Source organism: Actinia tenebrosa, unplaced genomic scaffold (assembly GCF_029948245.1).
Source record: "Actinia tenebrosa isolate PJP-AT-01 unplaced genomic scaffold, QUT_ActTen_1.0 PGA_scaffold5__44_contigs__length_20552954, whole genome shotgun sequence".
Classification (NCBI taxonomy): domain Eukaryota; kingdom Metazoa; phylum Cnidaria; class Anthozoa; order Actiniaria; family Actiniidae; genus Actinia; species Actinia tenebrosa.
In genome coordinates, this window is record NW_028292582.1 from 14,095,660 (window position 1) to 14,115,624 (window position 19,965).

Below are 19,965 nucleotides of genomic sequence, written 5' to 3' on the forward strand. Positions count from 1 at the left end.
ATGTGGTGATGATGAAGATGACGATGTTGATGTGGTGATGATGAAGATGACGATGTTGATGGTGATGATAGTGGTGATGATGAATGTAATGAGGGTGATTGTGATGGTGATGGTTACAGCAAAGTTAATGGGATGATATTGATAGTGGTAATGATATAAAGTGTAGTTAAATATAGCCTTGAAGTAAGTGAAATGCAACACTCACCAGACCGCACCAAACTTCACCACAACCACCGCCTACGAAAGAACAAAGACTGAACTTACAGATCATCAAAGTAGAACAGACACATTCAAATTTCGAATCAATAGACCCGTTTCGAATTCCAAATTACCGCTGTGTTTCTTGATTACAGACTCATTAGCACAGGGTTAGCCTCGAATTTGTGCAGAATATTCACGTGTTCCAGTCAAGGTCCGTCGAGTTTCAAAGTGTTTGTATTGTTGAAGTTGTGCATTCTTTACTTTTCTGTTGGTATTTGAGAATATTCAAACACTGATACGATGCTAACCCTGCGCAAATGAGTCTGTAATCAAGGAACACAGCGTTAATTTGGAATTCGAAACTGGTCTATTAAGCTTTAACCGATAAAAACACATTTTAAGCTGATCTGAAATAGTGACGTAGAAATGACGTCACTACAAAACTGAGGTATCATGAAGCCTGCAAAAATTGACTAGTGAAACTTGTCCGCCGTGGGAATAAAAATATAAAAGTCATGAACCATTGTGTCACTGTTATCAAGCAACGTTGTTTTTTTCATTTGGTGGCCTGGAAATCCATGGTCTGAAGAGGAAATGTCGGACACCCAAATTCTCTCGATTCTGATTGACTAATGGTTTTTTCTCAGATCAGCTGGTTGCTCGCACCTCAGTAAAAACGTCACTGAAAGACATTACAATGGACCTCTCTCAGACGATAGCCATGAAGATGGAAACATTACAATGGACCTCTCTCAGACGACAGCCATGAAGATGGAAACATTACAATGGACCTCTCTCAGACGACAGCCATGAAGATGGAAACATTACAATGGACCTCTCTCAGACGACAGCCATGAAGATGGAAACATTACAATAGACCTCTCTCAGACGACAGCCATGAAGATGGAAACATTACAATAGACCTCTCTCAGACGACAGCCATGGAGATGGAAACATTACAATAGACCTCTCTCAGACGATAGCCATGAAGATGGAAACATTACAATGGACCTCTTTCAGACGACAGCCATGAAGATGGAAACATTACAATGGACCTCTCTCAGACGATAGCCATGAAGATGGAAACATTACAATGGACCTCTTTCAGACGACAGCCATGAAGATGGAAACATTACAATGGACCTCTTTCAGACGACAGCCATGAAGATGGAAACATTACAATGGACCTCTCTCAGACGACAGCCATGAAGATGGAAACATTACAATGGACCTCTTTCAGACGACAGCCATGAAGATGGAAACATTACAATGGACCTCTCTCAGACGACAGCCATGGAGATGGAAACATTACAATAGACCTCTCTCAGACGACAGCCATGAAGATGGAAACATTACAATAGACCTCTCTCAGACGACAGCCATGAAGATGGAAACATTACAATAGACCTCTCTCAGACGATAGCCATGAAGATGGAAACATTACAATGGACCTCTTTCAGACGACAGCCATGAAGATGGAAACATTACAATGGACCTCTCTCAGACGATAGCCATGAAGATGGAAACATTACAATGGACCTCTTTCAGACGACAGCCATGAAGATGGAAACATTACAATGGACCTCTTTCAGACGACAGCCATGAAGATGGAAACATTACAATGGACCTCTCTCAGACGACAGCCATGAAGATGGAAACATTACAATGGACCTCTTTCAGACGACAGCCATGAAGATGGAAACATTACAATGGACCTCTCTCAGACGACAGCCATGGAGATGGAAACATTACAATGGACCTCTCTCAGACGACAGCCATGGAGATGGAAACATTACAATGGACCTCTCTCAGACGACAGCCATGAAGATGGAAACATGAGATTCTTCCCAGTGTAAAAAAAAAAGATTTTTACCGAAGTATTTCACATACCTGTTGGAACATAAACCATTGCTTCCACTGTACTCGTTTCTGACTCGTTAGCTTGAGGATTTGGATCTATTCTCCACACCAGCATCTGTAATATTAAAAACAAGTTAAAGGTGTTAGAACTTTCAAATTCTGTGCAACAAAAGGGATATACTACCGCCCGCTTTAACACAGACAACCGCTACACCAAGAGCTAACCTTCCTTTTCTCCCAACCAATGCCACGTTTTAATGATACTTGAAACAGTATTTGGTTGTAGTCTATGTCGGCCACTTCCCACCTTCCATCCCCTACAGGGGAGAACTTACCTTTTTAGTTTTATCAGACAGTGGCGAAGTAATAGGAGTTTTCCATAGGAAAAGAACATGCTTTCGAAAAGAAAAAAAAGAGATAATGAAAACACTGGCAGGTGTATATAAATGTACAGTGGGCTATGTTTTATACAAAATGATGTTGATGATGATGTCGATGATGATGATTACGATGATTATAGTGATACTGTAGATGATGCTGTAGATGATGATGATGAAGTCGATGATGATGATGATAGTGGTGATGATGATGATGATGTAGATGATGATGATGATGGTGTTGATGATAATGATGAAGTTGATGATGATGTCGATGATGTCGATGATGATGTCAATGACGATGATAGTGATGCTGTACATGATGATGGCGATGATGATGATGGTGATGGCGATGATGATGATGGTGATGGCGATGATGGTGATGGCGATGATGATGTTCAATATGCTTAATAAAATTTGAAACAAATCCACTTATTTTGTACTTACTGAAGTCCCTAAATCTGGATTATCGCTGAGGAAGAAAAATAAAAAATAAACTAAGACTTGTTTCTACTTAAATTTATTCCAATCAAATAAAAGTACATTCTTGTTGCTATACGTTCATCCAATTCTCATTCCTATAAAATCAGCACCCCAATCCAAACTTTCCTCTACGTGCTCTGACTTCATACCTTTTTCGTAGCGCCTCTGCTATCATAACGTTTTGAGAGGCCTGCTTGATCGGCAAGGTATCCTTTGTTTCTATGACCAAAAATGTCAAATATATTAGAGACCATATGTCTTCCTGTAAGAAGTGTCCTTGTCAATAATGGAACAATAGAGCCAGTTCTGGATTTCTAGGTCCAAACTGTGCTCGGTGCCCAAGATAAACCTTATTCGTCATGGTGCAATGTTTTCCCATCACAGACCACGTGTCATTGAATTTAATTTTTTAAAATCTAAATCTATTAAGTTTCGCTGCTGCATTACGACGTGGGACAATCACAACAGAGCTAGTCTCCATACTAGATGAAAGCCCATATTTTTGAGAAGGGAGGAAAACCGGAGAAAAAAACTCTTCTTGCACAGTAGAGAACCTACAAACAAATCTACTCACATACTGCACCTAGATCGGCAGGACTCGATTCGGAGCCGCATTCGTGAGAGGCGGAGGATTAGCAGCGCACGCCACCCGTGCTTCCCAAAGAGTATAATATATTTGCCTAACGCTTTCAAATGAGAAGAATTTGCGCAAACAAAAAAGCTGTAATGGTAAAAACCCCGGATAAAATAGTGGTCTTTTGAAACCATTGATCTCGACCTCATGGGTAAACAAATTTGATTGCGTGACCACATTTGTCACGCTGATATGCATGTGTAGCGGTAGTGACGTGACACTTCCAACCTTTTCGTGCTCAGCGGAGATGGAGAAAAAGGTTGTTCCTGAGGGAGGGAGGGCTGGTGGATATTTTTACCTGCTGATATTTTCCAGCCAGCAATGAGCTCTTTAACGCATTCATACCAGAAATTTCTGTCCTCCTTCAGACAAGCTATAAATGGAGGAGTACATTTATCTGCAAGCATAAGAAGAAAAAGTGTTAAAATAGTAACGGTAAGATTACTACCTTTGCGATGCAGACAGTGAAACCCATACAAATCAAAGTATTCCGTTCTAATATTATCTAATGTTAAAGCTACGCGTAAACAAGTGCACAAGACCCGCAAGGCCGATCACACTGATCATTGTAGTCATCATTATATGAAGACATAAGTTTTCAAGAGAATAAGAAATGCTCACTTTTGCTGGTGATTTTAAGAGAAGCTACGCCAGGGGGCAGAACCACGTAGTGTTGATAGTTTTCTACGCTCTGTACGTCTTCAAACCACATGACGGTTTCACATTGGTGAGTACCGTCTTCCATGAAAACCAACCTAAACGAGAGAGTGGAAAATAATATATATATATTGATAAACACTTTCCTAGAGGCCATAATATTAGGAAAGTCTTTAATCGTAACACCATCAAGATCAGTTACAGCTGCATGAACAATGCCAAACAAATCATTGACAATCATAACAAGCGCATTTTACATCCACCGAGAGACGACAACGACACCGCAAACAACACAAAGGACAAGTAAACATGCAACTGCCGACAAAAAAACAATTGCCCGCTTAATGGCAACTGCCTCCAATCATCAGTTGTATACCAAGCCACCGTCACAAGAAAGGACAACAACACTACCGCAACATACATAGGACTCACAGAAAACGACTTCAAAACAAGATACAGAAACCACACCGCCTCATTCCGCCACGCCTCATTCCGCCACGAACAACATAAAAACTCGACTGAACTCAGCAAATACATCTGGACTCTCAAGAACGGTAATATCAGCTACTCCATTTTATGGCGCGTCCTATCTTCAAGCTCCGCCTACAACAGCTCCAGCAAAAGATGTAACCTTTGTCTTAAAGAAAAGTTTCTAATAATTTATCGACCGGAACTCTCATCATTAAATAAGCGCAACGAACTTGTATCTTCATGCCGTCACAGAAACAAAGCATTATTACGCAACAGCTAAACTACATCCACTAATTAATTATATATACTTTTTCTATATAAATGATAGTAACGAATATTCTTATCATTAAATCCCCTGAAGAGTGAAGCAATTCACGAAACAGGCTTGTCGGGAAAAATGTTGTCTTGACTTTTTCTTCTCAAACAAATATTCTGCTCTACTTCTATCGATGTATTGAGCACTATTTTACGGAAAATTGATTCACAGATTTCTTATATATATATATATCCGATTGCAGAAACGTTGTAGTATACATTTATACAAATACCTAATTTATTCAGTATATTTAATGATATGCAAAACAGAAAACTCGCTATATTTATTGTTTGTTTCATTCAATGAACGTCAAAATATTTTATTCTTGTGTTTTACATCCTACAGATTATAAATCAATTGGTTTTGAGGGTTAAAAAAGTAAAATTGCAATATGCATCTCATTAGGTATTTGTATAAATGTATAAATGTAAACTACAACGTTTCTGCAATCGAGTGTATATATAACACAAATATAACCAAAAAATAATATTATTTATTCACTTTCTAAAACTATCACGACCTGTGTTTGAAAAGGCCTTGATTTCTTGTGACGTATAGAGAAACCAAAAGCGGGAAACGTTGACGAGTGTCAACCAAATCTGGCGCCAAATCATTGGGTAACACAGGACACCCATGACTTATCTAAATCCATTTCTAGGCGTCAGTGAGTCTCATAAAAAACATACCTTTTGTTAGTGACAATTAATCTTCCCATGGCACGATCGGTTCTGATCAGTGGCGATATCATAACGAATGACTAACAAACAAACAAAGAACAAATGAATTATTATTATTAGATGGGTCACAGGCTTGTCAGCATGTTGAACTGTTATTTGTGTTATAGTCGTCGTCTGTACTGCTGTGCTACTGCTGCTACTGCTGCTGCTACTGCTACTGCTGCTGCTACTGCTGCCGCTACCTCTACTGCTACTGCTACTGCTACTGCTACTGCTACTGCTACTGCTACTGCTACTGCTACTGCTGCTGCTACTGCTGCTGCTACTACTACTACTGGTGATAGCTAATGTTTTTAATTCGGTACCTCTCCTGATTCCAAGGTGACTCCATTCAGATTTAAGCCTTGTGCTTCACGGTCAGTCTATCAAAGACAGACATAACATACACAGTCAAACAATGTTGACTTTATTTCATTAAACAGACAGACAGTACACTAATCAAGACAAACTCACCTCGCTTAAAGCCTCATAGAAATGACTGAAGACATCAGGATCAACAACTGCTGGGTCAAGAAAAAAAGAATAAAAGATTTTAGGAATTATTACATGCGTACCTCAAGATGTCATTAACTACACTTGTCGCGCGGGGACTGGGCAATCACCCACAATGCAATTGGGTCTTGTCACACCCTCCCCTCCCTCTAAAAATAAACACAGGTCTTTATTTCTCTAATTGTATTGAAAGTTTGTTCCTATCTAAAGACTTGCCGTCAACTTGTCTGTACAAGGTTAGTACTTCGAAGAGCTTCTCGGCTGTTGCTGAACTCGTTGCAATCTCCAGCATTCCCACTCGCTTCTTGAACATTTCTTTGTCTATCACGAATAATGATTGATTGACAAGGTAAGTGCATTCAAAGACAGACAGACAGACAGACAGACAGACAGACAGAAAAAATGAAAACAAAGTCATTTGATGTGTTTACCGAGAGGACTCGTGGGAACTGCTGACGTCACCACTTGTTTTCTGAGGAAAAAATCAATCATTCGTAACAAAAAATATTAACAAATGAAGTCTGGTTCAGAAGGTACCCAACAATACGAACATACCTATCTCGACGACTATTCTCCACCTCCTATGGAACGAACATACAACAGATAATTAAAATATTCATATTAGAGTGCACGCACTAAACCAGTGAATAATATTTAGCATTAATTAGTACTATTTCATACAGAATCCTTGGTTTTCTATTGTTTAGTTATCACCATTTAGTACTAAAAATTAGTATTTGTTTCACGGTTTTTCGAGTCACAATTTCATGCACATTCCATTGTTTTCTATTGTTTAACTAGCACTATTTTGTACTATTTAGTAATTAGTGTTTCACAGATTTACTGTGGTCACTTTAGTGCGAGCACTCTAATCAATTCATTTATTAATTTTCGAAATTTATTAAAATATTTTGTATAAGTGATAACATTTGCTCTGATGATCAACGGTTACCTTTGTTTCATTTCTCTGTAGATACGAAGCCGCAAGTTCGTCATCCTTCTCACGACGATTCACAAACGAACAAAGTTCGACTCCTGCTTCGCCGTTTATTTTTGATTTTACTTTTTCACAGTTTTGTTTTCTGTACTTTTTTCGCACGGTTTTTAGTCTATCCGTAATACAATGTCGTCCGTACTTGTCTTTCAAGCCGAGAAAGAACGTCTTATTTTGCAACGTTTATATCCACGAGATTAGAAACACTTCCCGTCGAAGATCGATCAGCCAAAACATAACATGACGTAATGGGGAACCCCCTTCGGCAACATTCATAGTTCGAGTAAGAATAGTAAAAGTGCTTCAGCAAGCCAGCCAGAGGATTCTTTTTTTCTCTCTAAATAACTCCATACTTTGCTAATGTTATTTAGAAATGATATCATTTTCGTAAACGTAAATTCAAAGTTAAGATGGAGCATGTTTCGTGACATGAATGCTTCCGAGGTCACTGTGTAAGCGAACCCAAATCCTTGACAAGCTGGTACTCGTTCAAAATCAATATTATAATGAGAAAATGATATTTGACATTTAGAAAGTGAAAAGTTACCTAATCAAATTTTGCTGGTCATGTGGAATTCTTTATTCGTACCTTTTTCTTGTACTTTATTTGTCTCGCTCTTCCAAAGAAGCTTTTGGTTTGAAGAATAGCTTCTTCTTCTTTTGTTAATTCTGATAGAACATTTTCAACGAGGCTAAAAAAAATATCGGGAAAGAAAAGAGATAAGGATATGGAAATACAGAAATATGAACAGAAATATCTATTTTGAGCTGTTTTTAATGAGCTGTTTCAAGAGATCTGATGTATCGGTTATAAATAACTTTGAAATGGCTTTCTAACCGGAATAAACCAGTTTTCCTTCCTTATTGCTCACCTTGATGGGAAAAGCTGCACATTTCTTGAAGAAACGGCAAAGAAATCTTCAAGGCCCTAGTAGAAAACAAGCAAACTATAACACTGAGTTAAGAACAAAGAAATGAATAAAAGAAAGAGTGAACGGGAGGGATAGAGGAAAAAAGATAATGGATGCAAGATGTGAAAGGAAAAGAAAGGGAAGGAAAGGGAAGGGAATGAAAGCACAGCACAGCACAGCACAGCACAGCACAGCACAGCACAGCACAGCACAGCACAGCACAGCACAGCACAGCATAGCAGCATAGCATAGCAAAACAAAGCAAGGAAGGAAAGAAGAATAGTATAGAGAAACAAGCAAACTTTTTTACCTGAATTCGGTTGCCACGAGCAATATTGAACATTCCTCTCAGATATAGATAATTGCCCAGAAGAAGAGAAGAGGAGTTCTCCAGATTCTAAACGAAAAATGTACAGATCTCAGGTAAGTAGCTTGCACAGCAAACAAGCACAAGGGAGTAGAGGAAGGGCAGAGGTTCCCTCCCTGAAGAACCTGTTCAGACTCCCGGGGGGGGGGGAGCCTCTTGAAAAGTGGGTAGGGGGGCTCGACGGACCTTTTAGGGTCGAAAATGACACCTCGCGTACCTTTTAGGTTCTCCGGCTGACTCCCGTTTGACTCCGTACCTTTTAGGGTCAATCTCAGTTAATTTACCTTTACCTTGTAGGGTCATTTTCAAAACCGTCCCTCGAGCCCCCCTACCCACTGTTCAAGAGAGTACCCCCCGGGTTCAGACTACAGATCAACAGTAGTTGTGAAGAGAACAAACAAGCATTTAAAGCACGAGCTGGGGTTCTACCTTCATTTTTTCTGTGAGGTCGTTCAAGCAGTCGTCATAAAAACTTCCTGGTGATAAAAAAGAAAAACGATAATTAAAAAAAAATCAATATTCGAGACAAAAAACAAGATTCAATTGTTAGACAGTGAGACAGAAGACAGATAGACCGATAAGTGAAGCTACGGTAGGCATTCAGACAATATTAGGGAATTATCAATAAGCCTGAAGCGAGATGACGTTTTACCCCCGTCTCTAGACCATAATCCTTTTCACATTGCTTTTGTTCTTTAACTATGACTATTGCTCCTGTATTCTCTAAGGAATCAAAAATTTTAATATGAAAGAATTTTATAAACTATTATGGTATAAAGTCGGGGGTAAAACGTCATCTCGCTTCAGGCTTATTAAGGCTGGTTTAGACGGTACAATTTTCGCCTACAACTATCGTATACAACACGCTCGCGCCATCCTACAACTCGAGTCGTAGCGTGTAAATCAAGCCTACAACTCGCCTACGACAGACGCGTGCAACACGAAAAAAGCTGTAGGATTTTAAAACGTTTTAAAAAGCTACGACAATCGTTGGTGTCATGACGCGAGCGTGTTGTATACGATAGTTGTAGACGAAAATCGTACCGTCTAAATCGGCCTTTACACTAACTTACCAGTAAAGAGACCCTCAAGAGTAAATGGTGGTAAAGACAAAACAGACATTGATTGAGAATCAACACATTGATCGTTAGGCGTGGATGGGGTCTGCTGTGTTGTTGATGAGGCCATGAGCGATGAACTACGTTTCCTCAAGTCTTGTCTGGAACAAAAACAACACACACTGACTTAAAAAAAGACATAAATCGTTTTATTTAAGAGTTTCACACTAATTAGGGACGCTTTTCACTCACACACTACCACTACATTCAATGTTCTAAGCAGACGACACTCCATTTTTACGGATGGAGAAAAACCTGTTGATAACCAGGAAAAAAAGCTCTTGTAACATAGGAGAGAACAACACATTAAACAACTAGATTCACATACTAGCTTGGGATGGATGATACATGTAGGAAGACAAAGAACCATGGTCAAGACAGTGACTCTCTAACCCCCACCCTCCACCCAGGGGTGGTAAAATAGGTGACTAGTTACCCCCTTTTTGTTGAATTTTCTCAGTATATCGTTCGTAACAGTCACCCCCCCTTTCCTTCAATTCCTTGTAAAAGCTTTGTAAGAGCCTTTCCCCCCCCCCCGCTAAAATCCCTGGATCTGCCCCTGACACCCAACACACACTTCACTTTTAAAGTCTTACACATGCGTGTCTACTAACCCTGCCCCATTTTAAAACTGAATCAATGATGAAAATGATATTACTCTACCTGTTGGTTTGAGGTTGGACGCGTTCAATCATAGCAGAGAAATAGTCTCTCCTATCAGGATGACGTAATCGATCTTCCAGAAAACTCCCAAAGGCATGGCTATCGCACACCTAGAGGATTTACACACACAATCTTTTTATTCATAAGTAAGATTTGGGGACGCAAAATGGAGGATATCTTTTGACCCACAATCCCTTGCACCACAAAGTTGTTACCAGTCTTACTTGGAACTTCGCAATGGCAAGTTATCTTCAATTGACAAAGATTTTATCGGGCCCTTTTGGTATTGTAAACCCAATCACGTGTCATTCCCTTGAATGCTATTCGTTTGTTTACATCAATAGAACCCTTGCATGTGACGTCAAAGCAGCTCAATTTGGAGGAAAAAACAAAAGAACTTCAATTTCCTGAGAATTGGAAACCCATTGTTATGTCCTACATATTGAGCTGCATTCCGACGTGCTGCAAGGGGTCAATAGTATGGTTGTGAAACCTTTAAATTTGCTCTTAAGACATTTTAATGGGAAAACAATTGATTCCACTGTCGTTATAGGTCTAGGAGGGGAGGGGTGGTAAAACTTCAGTTTTCTACCTATGGAAGGGGAGGGTTGGAAACTAAACTATTGTAAAGGTTATCTAGTTTGTTACTTGTGTACCTCTTCATAAAATGGCCGATCTTCGTCGAGTTTAGATGCAATGAAACCATCTAAATCAAAGTAAAGCTACGAGAGAAACACCAGAGTTAATCTAATGATCATACATGCATCAAAAAGCCAGTAGCCAGTCATTGGTGTTAGTCACGTGATTACTTACCTTCCCTTGATGTGTCGTCATATCACTAGAAGTAAGAAGAAAAATGTCACTTACACTGCGTTCATGATGTATGGCAGAGGGGGGCAAGTGAAATTTAGGGGGGATCGGGAAAATTTTGGTAGGAAAAAGGGGGGATGGGCAAATTTTTATTATAAAAATGGGGGGATGCACAATTTTTGGAAGAAGCTACAAGCCTTGCTTAGGGGGGATCGTATTTTTATTGCATGACTTTAAGGGGGGGTGTGTTAAGAATGATTCTGGACATTTCAAATTTTCACCTGCACCCCCCCACCCCCCCCCCCCCCTCCCGCCGCCATACATTACGAACGCAGCCTTAGTCGACTCCACAAACCACAGGACGCCCAGGTTACAGGAACGATAGAACAGGTCGGTATGCCGAGATAAGTTGCCTTATAATCACACCTAGGGTTATGTAGTACATACCTGAACATTCTAGCCATCATTTCCAATGTAGCTGTAAAAAAAATAATAAAAAAGTGACCGAGTTGGTATCGAGTCTACAAAACAATCCGTGATTGGACTTGACGCGGCTTGGCTGAGCGGGAAAGCCATTTGAGTTTCGTGTCATCATCTTCTTCCCATTAAATCGAAATCTATTCCAAAGCTAGCTAAAATCGAAGTGTGAGGACTAGTTCCGTTTATCACATTTTTAAAAATCTAAACAGAGTTAGTATTTTTGGATTGATGGAAGCCAGAAACCCAGATGTCTTACAATTATGAAAACGCGCATAATCCATAGTACCCAATTCTAGAAAGATAACTGAGATGGATGAAGAAACACTGAGTAGAGATGCCAACTTTATATCCGTCTGTTGGGTGCTTATCTTACTCGTTCCTTTAGTTTTATTTCAGTGTTTTTTTTGTTTTTGTTTCTTTGTTTTTGTTTCACCTGTTAAAACGATGCTTTGAAATTCCCGCTCAAAAGCGTTGCGTGCCACTTTGTATTCGGACATGTTGGAGATGGATGGCCTGAGAAAGACAAAAGTGAAATAATCGCAACTTGGTTTGCTTTGATAAATACTTATGAACAAATGAAAATGATAATAGAAAGGTAGGAAAATAGGACGAGGACGAGGACGAGGACGAGGACGAGGACGAGGACCTACGAGACCCTACCTGTTTGCTGTCATCAAATCGAACTGCAGAGTAGCCTTTTTCATCCTAAGGTAAACAATAGCAAACAAAATTAATCCATCACGAAAAAGAAACATCTAAGAACTACAAATCCCATGATGCACTGCGGACTTACCAGTCCTTGAAATGAGAAGCGATGTTAGATGGGATGCTGTGTACTGTCACATTCTCACCCTTCTGGATGGTGCCTTCATCTATATTCACAATGATTATGTCTCCCATCTTAAAAAAAATAACATTAAAACATGAATAAAAATGCAACTGTATACATATACATTAAATATGCAGCTATTTTTAAAAAGGTTTGTGAAGGTTGTAACATGCAACATGTAAAATGCAACAAGCAGCATGCAACATGAAACGTGCAACATGCAACATGAAACAAGCAACATGAAACAAGCAACATGTAACATGCAACATGCAACAAGCAGCACGCAACATGCAACGTGCGACATGAAACAAGCAGCATGCAACATGCAACATGCAGCATGCAACGTGCGACATGCAACATGCAACATGCAAAACCAACACCTACGTTTTTGAAATAGCAATATACGAGTATTTCAACCTACAACAACACTTTTTGGGGGGTTTGACGAGGTCCATTAAAATGAAACCAGTTCAGTGTTTGATAGCCACTGGTTCTATCACAGTTCAGCCCCCTATTATCAATCATCTCATTAGAGGTACCATATTCTTCGTTTGCACGTTACGTCATCGCGGCCATGTTGGTAGCATTTAACAAAAGATTTCTCATTAGCATCCACTGTTAACGGTACCACAATGGCCGCCATGTTTTTGTCTTTTAACTCTCTTGGGAATGCTTGCAAACTATCAATATATTTTACTTGAATACATTATATGCAAACGAAAATTACCTCGTGTGTTGTCATGACTCTTTCAATCTGGTTTTTCAAGCAGATATGACATCCCAATATGTAGACACCAGGGGCTTCGACTAAATCTATGAGATTACTATAAAAAATTGAACATAAATTAGCAAAATTTTGTACAATGCCATTGGAAACGTCTTTTGACACGTACTTTGGTAGAACAGGCACGTAGGTCCAACTCCAGGAAAATGGCTGGATGAAAGTGAAGATACTCTAGAAGTAAACAAAGAGAGATTAAACGGTTAGGTGGAACACTCGTTGAAGAACGACTGAAGGAGCATAAGGAATAAACTAATAATCAAATGGAAGGATGGTTGAAGAGAAGAGGGGCCAATTGATCGTTGTATCGATCGCTGCACGAAAATTATGGTCAATGAAACCCAACGTTGAAAGAACTAACGTAGACAATGAACGATCGTAAATATCAGATTGGCAAAGTAAATTTTAAAATGAAAATTTTGAACTAAATTCTTGTCTCTCATTTAAAAAAATGGTTGCTCTAGTGTTCAAGCAACACAATTTCTCCACAGCAAAGAAAATGTATTCTCAAAGAGTTAATGAAACAGGGGAGGGGTGCGCTGGCTATGCGCCGCATCCCAGTCACCAATGTGGTCATATCGCAGGTTTGTTCCCTCAGCGTTCGCCATCATAGGCGAGTAGATTTGTTTGTTGGTTCTCTCCTGTGCTTTGAAGGTTTTTTATCCGGGTTCTCCGGTTTTCCTCCCTCCGAAAAAAAAAGAAAGAAAGAAAGAAAGAAAGAAAGAAAGAAAGAAAGAAAGAAAGAAAGAAAGAAAGAAAAAACCAATTCAATTTGGTGTCAAGCACTTCAATACGAAGAGCCTTTGGCTCAAGAGACTAAGCAATCACTTCCTGCGCGATCCACCTAAAACATTTACATGTACAAACCTCTATTATGAGAGTCAGCAAGGAATACTTGGAGGACACGAAAACGAGTCGTTTCTGGGTCAAGACGCAACTGATGAGAAGCAATACGTCATCCACGGAAAAACAAAGAAATGGGTAGCGAAGGTCGAGATCTACAATCCTCAATTCTAAAACAAGAAATAATGGCAATAATTATTCAATCAAGAAAACTTTTCATCAAGGCGGTTTTGGTGGGAAAAAGTGGGAAAGGATATTGCAAATTCATAGCTGTACTGTAGGCATTCTGCATCTTGACATGCTGTGAGCCTTTTCAATTTAACGACTTGTCGTACTGCATACATGCTGTAAGTCAGTGCTGTACGTTTCCCATTCATACACTAAAAGCACTTCTTATGGGAAGCCATTTCAATGTAGCAGCATGTCTTACCACATATTATGTGCTGCATTACTGAAGTCAGATTATACATGCCACATGTGCAAGGTTATTTTACCTGGTTCAACGGCCGGCTTCAAGAAGTTAGAAACGCCATTTAAATTGAATTCCTGTTGCAAAAAAGAAAAGAGAAATCTTGCTTGATTCATAAGGACAAAAGAGAACGCATCTCAATCAATCAGTGGAATATTTTCAGTCAAGTCACTTACGATCCCCAAAGATCCCGGTGGAGGAGTGGGTACCATTGCTAGCTGAGAGATGAACTGCATGAGGGACGTCCTGCATGACAGGGAATCCATCTTGAGATCCTTCACCACACTGAAGAGTAAAAGGCATCATATTTGAATATTTATTTACCAAGTATATGTACAGCCTCCTCCCTTAGGCTCTATTACCCGGGGGGGTACTCCCCTATATTTGCTATACGGGTATGTGCCGCCCTATAGGGTATGGTTTTTCGGCTTTTGGGTCTGGGATAGGGTATCATTTTAGTCTTGGATAGGGTTAACGATTTGGTCGTTTTTGTCTGGCGAATAGGCTACTCTTTCTGCCTACCAAAAACAATAAAAACGTTAGTAAATATTGATTGCAATCTATTGAATAACCGTCTTTTCCGTCTTTTAGTATAGGATAGGGTGTACAATTCTTAGTTTTAGTCTGGGGTAGGGTATGTTAAATCAAAATTTTAGGTCTAGGATAGGGTCAGGGTTTTGAGGTCCTGGCGGCACACCCCTACCCAAGTTGGGGTGGTAGTACCCCCCCGGGTGGGGAGAGCCTTGGGACAAATAACAACTGAACCTAGATCTCACACCTCACACTTGCTGGGTAAATACAAAAGCAAATGTTTGTGTAGTGCGTGCGTGTAAAAATAAAAGATTCTTAAAATGGCATCAATGATTCTAAAAATAACATCGAAGACTGCTTCTCATGATGGGAAACAGGGGTTCCTTCACTTAGTATATTTTCTCTTGAAATCATTCTATGTGGCAACCCACATTACTTTACCATGCCAAATATAGAGAAGATATAACTAGCTAAAAACATGTGTGAGCTGCGTCGGTGTTTCTAATGAAACAGTAATGATAAAAGGGTAAATTATACACCGTGAAAAGATGAAAAAACTTACTGACGTTTCGGACGCTAGTCCTTCGTCGGAGTCTTTCTCTTTTACTCCGACGAAGGACTAGCGTCTGAAACGTCAGTAAGTTTTTTCATCTTTTCACGGTGTATAATTTACCCTTTTATCATACCAAATATACACTCCCTACATACTAAACCCTACTCTACCATAATCTACAGTGTAATGACACTCCAAACAATAGGTTTTAACACCATTGTATTAACAAAACTTTTCTACAATGACTTGGTTTACCTTGATAAACAGTCTTTGAAAATGTTGAAGTATGGATATTTGGATATCAAGCAACAGCACAATGGAACATAACATTTGACATATTCTGAATCTTTTATGGCTGAAGAAAATTACAGAAACAAGAATGTCATCGTTAGTGAAGGTCAACCAATGAAAGAAGACCTTTGAGTGTCTTTGTCAGATTTGTATTTCTTTGTCGTTTAATAACAAAAATATTGATCACTAGCCATTACTAGTGGGAGTACATTGTTTTGTTGAATTCAACAAGAGAATAAAAAAGAAACTTAAAGTCAGTGTAAAAGCGTGTGCAACAATTTTGACATTTCAAACGCTAGTCCTAGTCAGAGTAAAGAGAAAAATACAAATATTCTCGACTCTCACATCCCCATAATGCCTTGCGTTTTTGGGGGGTAACCAATCAAAAAACTGTCCCAGACTGAAAGGTTCCTTAATAGAATTTATACTATACCTGCTTTTATCTGTACAATACTGATTATCAGTTTATTCCAAGTTATTTTTGCGTGTACAGATCATCAAGAGTTTTGCTCTTACAGAAAATGTATTAACTTACAAAAAAATGTTTAAAATTTACCTTAAACAAATTCAAGCTTCTATCTTTTTCTGTTTTTTACTTAATCTTCATTTTATCTTTGGATACCAAACAAGGTATTTTCAACATTGTCCGATCAGCCTTCAGCAAAATAAGTGGGTTCTTACCCTCTGGTTACCCCCAAAAGATGCAAAGGATTATAGGGATGTGAAAGTCGAGAATTGAGTGTGTTACACCCATTTTCAAAATAACTTGACCTAGACGGCTCCATATTTGTCTGGATCAGGAGTTTTGGCTTCCATCACTATTGAATTACATTTTCTTAAACATTTTGATATTTCAATTAACATGCATAATTACGATTGGAATTAAGATACTTTGTCCATTTCAGGCATGAGAAAGGTTGTCTCTGATTGGTTGAGCGGGAGCTTTTTTAGCCAAAACTCCAAACATCTGAAGCCGTCTAAGTCACATAATTTCAAAAATGGGTTTAAGCCTGTGTCTATACTTACCATTCTCGTCACAACTTGGATCCATGTACACAAGGTCATAAGAACCTGGTACATTTTCATTCTAAAAAGAAAAGGAAAAAATCACCAAATAGTTGCAGCAGCTACGGAGTTTATACACCTATTTCAAAAATTGTTGTCACACCAAGAGCCTCAAGTAACAAGCCAAGGCTCCAGAGAACGTCGGTACTTTTAATTATAATTCATTTATTCATGGAACATGCAAGTGGCTATAGCTCTCAACTAATTATCATCTCAAGCAGCCTTGCTTGGAGCAATTTGTGAAGTCAATAAATGAAAATGCACCATGAATAAACTAATTACAGCTAAAAGTACAGGCATTCTCTGTGGTCTTGGCTTGTTGCTTGAGGCTTTTGGTGTGAGAACGATTTCTAAAATAGGTGTATGTGATGCATGCTGATAATGTCAACAAACAAGAAAAGAGATGAAACAGCAGAGGAAAAGGGAGAAAAGGTTACCTCTTTTGCCATATATGGTTTGTATATGCTCAAACAACAAGAATATGTCCTGTTTCCTGAAATCACATAATTAATAAACATAATTAACCAATCAGTATCAATTTTCTTGGAAAAATAGACATTACTATCATATTTAAAGCTTGTTTAGAACACATTAGAGCAGTAGCTAGGAAGCATGGGTGGTGTGCAGCACATCACCAAAGCAACCCAGGTTCAATTCCAAGACATGGTATTGTACATGTATGTGAGTAGAGTTGTTTGTTGGTCCTCTCTTCTGCTTTAAGGATTTTTCTCCAGGTTCTCTCGTTTTCCTCCCTTCATAAAAATCATGCAATAGTCCCCATTCACAGTTCCCTGTGCCATCTTGAAAGGTAGCCGTGCCTTTGCATCGAAGCAAGACAAACGGTGAGCTTGCAATGATATAGACAAGTGAATAATAATTGTCTAAGGTGTTAATAAAGGTCTCTATCATTTCGAGCTCACCGTTCGTCTCGTTGCCATACAAAGGCATGGCTACCTTTCAAGATGGCACAGGGAACTGTGAAAGGGACTATTAATAAATTAACTACAAAAGCTAAAAATAAGCCTTTGCCTTATACAGCAATTACCAAATTGATGTCAAATAAACTTTACAAAATTTACTGTACCGTCAATATCTGTCAGGACCAAATGATGAACTGTTTCATCTTTAGGCTGCTCATAGACAAATCCACCCTCTACATTAAAAATTAGATTGATATTGATATTGATGTCAATAGAGAGTTTAAGAACCCCTTGGAACATCTCCTACCTACATCCCTGAGTACAAAATAGGAGGATCCTTAGTAGGGCACTTAGTAGGAACCTTCTGTAAATCACTCAGTGACATTGGTTATCCTCTATAAATATTACAATAATATATACAATATATATATAATAAATAATAATAATAATAATGATAATAATAATGATAATAATAATAATAATTACAAACAATTACAACAATTACAAATACAGACAGGGAAGTGAACTTTCTTATAGAACGATGTCAGAAATGGATTTTAAGCCAGAACGTTAATATAGTCAAGAAGTTCTATGAATATGCATAAACTGAAGAAAGGACTGTAAAAAATGATGGACTTAACCAGCCTAGACTTAGTCCGCTTGTCAATGTAAACATGATATATAAAGACAAATAAAACTTGCCACAATAATTATTATTATTATATGTATATTTTAACTTCTGACATTTTTGCTACATGAATACAGAATATTGCGGGCATGAATAGTCTAAGCAAATATTTGCATGACTGATTTTACAAAGATGTATACAAATTTAACAATTGTACAGACATTTCACAATCTCACAGTTCTGTGAAATAACCCATTTCTGACACTTTCTTACAATATTTAGTCCTTATTATTATTAATATATTATTATCATTATTATTATTATTATTATACAGCTTCTCATTGATCCCATATACTAAGGTAATTTATCCAATTATTTCCTTAATTGGACAGGTGTCGTTGATATGGGATTAATTATGCAGCTATATAATTAATAGGTCATGGGATTTCATGCTCCCCAATCAAGAAATAATTAGACTAGAAAAATTCCTCTGACTGCCAAATTGGACTCGGCCTATGGCCTCATCCAATTTTGTCAGTCCTCAGAGTTTTCCTCGTCCAATTATTTCTTAATAGACCTTATTCGTGGTGTGACAATGTTTTCCCAATTCAGTATGACGAACCTCAAGGGGATTCATTTTCTTTTGTTTTATCCCAAAGGATACGAAAGGAATTACGATGATATCCCGACGAGTTTCAAAACAATAGCTCTTCATTCCCCCAGAGGTTTGTCACGCTGAATTGGGAAAACATTGTCACACCACAAATAAGGTCTATTGGACAGCATGGAGTCCTATTACATATACTTATTATTATTATTATCATTAATATACAAAACACTTTTCACAAACCTGGCAAGCAAAGTGGTGGCAAACTATTGAAAACCTGTGAAGAAACTGGAAACATTACTCCTCCTCCAGGCAAAACTGACATTGAATGTCTAGTCTTGATCTTCTTCTTCTTAACCGGAGGAGTAGCTACAACTGCTCCAACCTGGTAGAATGGGCCACCTGGTGATAACAATCTCTTTAGTACTTTTTAAAGACTTTTGCTTGAGTTTTTTTGCTTTGAGCTAAAAAAAATTAGGACTCACTAGTCCATACGCTAGTGGATTATTCAGGTATCTAGGCTAGTAGATTACTCCACTGTGGATTACTTTGTGAGTTACTTTATGCCAATGACCTATTGCTCTTGTGGAAAACTAGAGACTATGTGTATCTTTAAAAAAACTTACGATCTTTAACATAAATTTAATATCCATTCCAGTACAAGTCACCTAGAGTACATTAACCACTGATATGATACATACCATCTATATTGCTTTCTGTATTAGGGAACATTGCTGTCTGACCAGACAAGGCACCTAAAACAAAGGCTTTAAAATCGGTGCTGTAAAGTGATGAAGCACTGGAGTTGACCTTGACTTTACGTTTCTTAAAAATAATAAATCATATAAAATGTCAAATAATTAATAACATATAAGGC

General features: G+C 38.5%; 1 protein-coding gene across 1 annotated transcript in view; it reads right to left on the reverse strand.

Moving 5' to 3' along the window:
- LOC116290785 (DENN domain-containing protein 3) overlaps window positions 1-19,965 on the reverse strand; it is a 41,778-nt gene that overhangs the window by 16,095 nt on the left and 5,718 nt on the right. The window contains exons 3-38 of the mRNA XM_031697889.2: window positions 19,790-19,913; window positions 19,332-19,490; window positions 18,018-18,086; window positions 17,371-17,426; window positions 16,895-16,955; window positions 15,833-15,932; window positions 14,670-14,778; window positions 14,519-14,570; window positions 14,049-14,194; window positions 13,294-13,355; window positions 13,128-13,224; window positions 12,365-12,471; window positions 12,232-12,276; window positions 12,005-12,084; window positions 11,539-11,569; window positions 11,095-11,119; window positions 10,938-11,003; window positions 10,282-10,391; window positions 9,574-9,719; window positions 8,930-8,976; window positions 8,444-8,530; window positions 8,095-8,150; window positions 7,812-7,914; window positions 6,784-6,809; window positions 6,660-6,700; window positions 6,445-6,549; window positions 6,190-6,236; window positions 6,042-6,098; window positions 5,686-5,756; window positions 4,177-4,310; window positions 3,854-3,952; window positions 3,071-3,140; window positions 2,886-2,910; window positions 2,397-2,456; window positions 2,092-2,176; window positions 206-237 (exon numbers count right to left, since the gene is read on the reverse strand). Of these exons, the coding sequence (XP_031553749.1) occupies window positions 206-237; window positions 2,092-2,176; window positions 2,397-2,456; window positions 2,886-2,910; window positions 3,071-3,140; window positions 3,854-3,952; window positions 4,177-4,310; window positions 5,686-5,756; window positions 6,042-6,098; window positions 6,190-6,236; window positions 6,445-6,549; window positions 6,660-6,700; window positions 6,784-6,809; window positions 7,812-7,914; window positions 8,095-8,150; window positions 8,444-8,530; window positions 8,930-8,976; window positions 9,574-9,719; window positions 10,282-10,391; window positions 10,938-11,003; window positions 11,095-11,119; window positions 11,539-11,569; window positions 12,005-12,084; window positions 12,232-12,276; window positions 12,365-12,471; window positions 13,128-13,224; window positions 13,294-13,355; window positions 14,049-14,194; window positions 14,519-14,570; window positions 14,670-14,778; window positions 15,833-15,932; window positions 16,895-16,955; window positions 17,371-17,426; window positions 18,018-18,086; window positions 19,332-19,490; window positions 19,790-19,913 (2,790 nt within the window). The remainder of the gene's footprint in view (window positions 1-205; window positions 238-2,091; window positions 2,177-2,396; window positions 2,457-2,885; window positions 2,911-3,070; window positions 3,141-3,853; window positions 3,953-4,176; window positions 4,311-5,685; window positions 5,757-6,041; window positions 6,099-6,189; window positions 6,237-6,444; window positions 6,550-6,659; window positions 6,701-6,783; window positions 6,810-7,811; window positions 7,915-8,094; window positions 8,151-8,443; window positions 8,531-8,929; window positions 8,977-9,573; window positions 9,720-10,281; window positions 10,392-10,937; window positions 11,004-11,094; window positions 11,120-11,538; window positions 11,570-12,004; window positions 12,085-12,231; window positions 12,277-12,364; window positions 12,472-13,127; window positions 13,225-13,293; window positions 13,356-14,048; window positions 14,195-14,518; window positions 14,571-14,669; window positions 14,779-15,832; window positions 15,933-16,894; window positions 16,956-17,370; window positions 17,427-18,017; window positions 18,087-19,331; window positions 19,491-19,789; window positions 19,914-19,965) is intronic.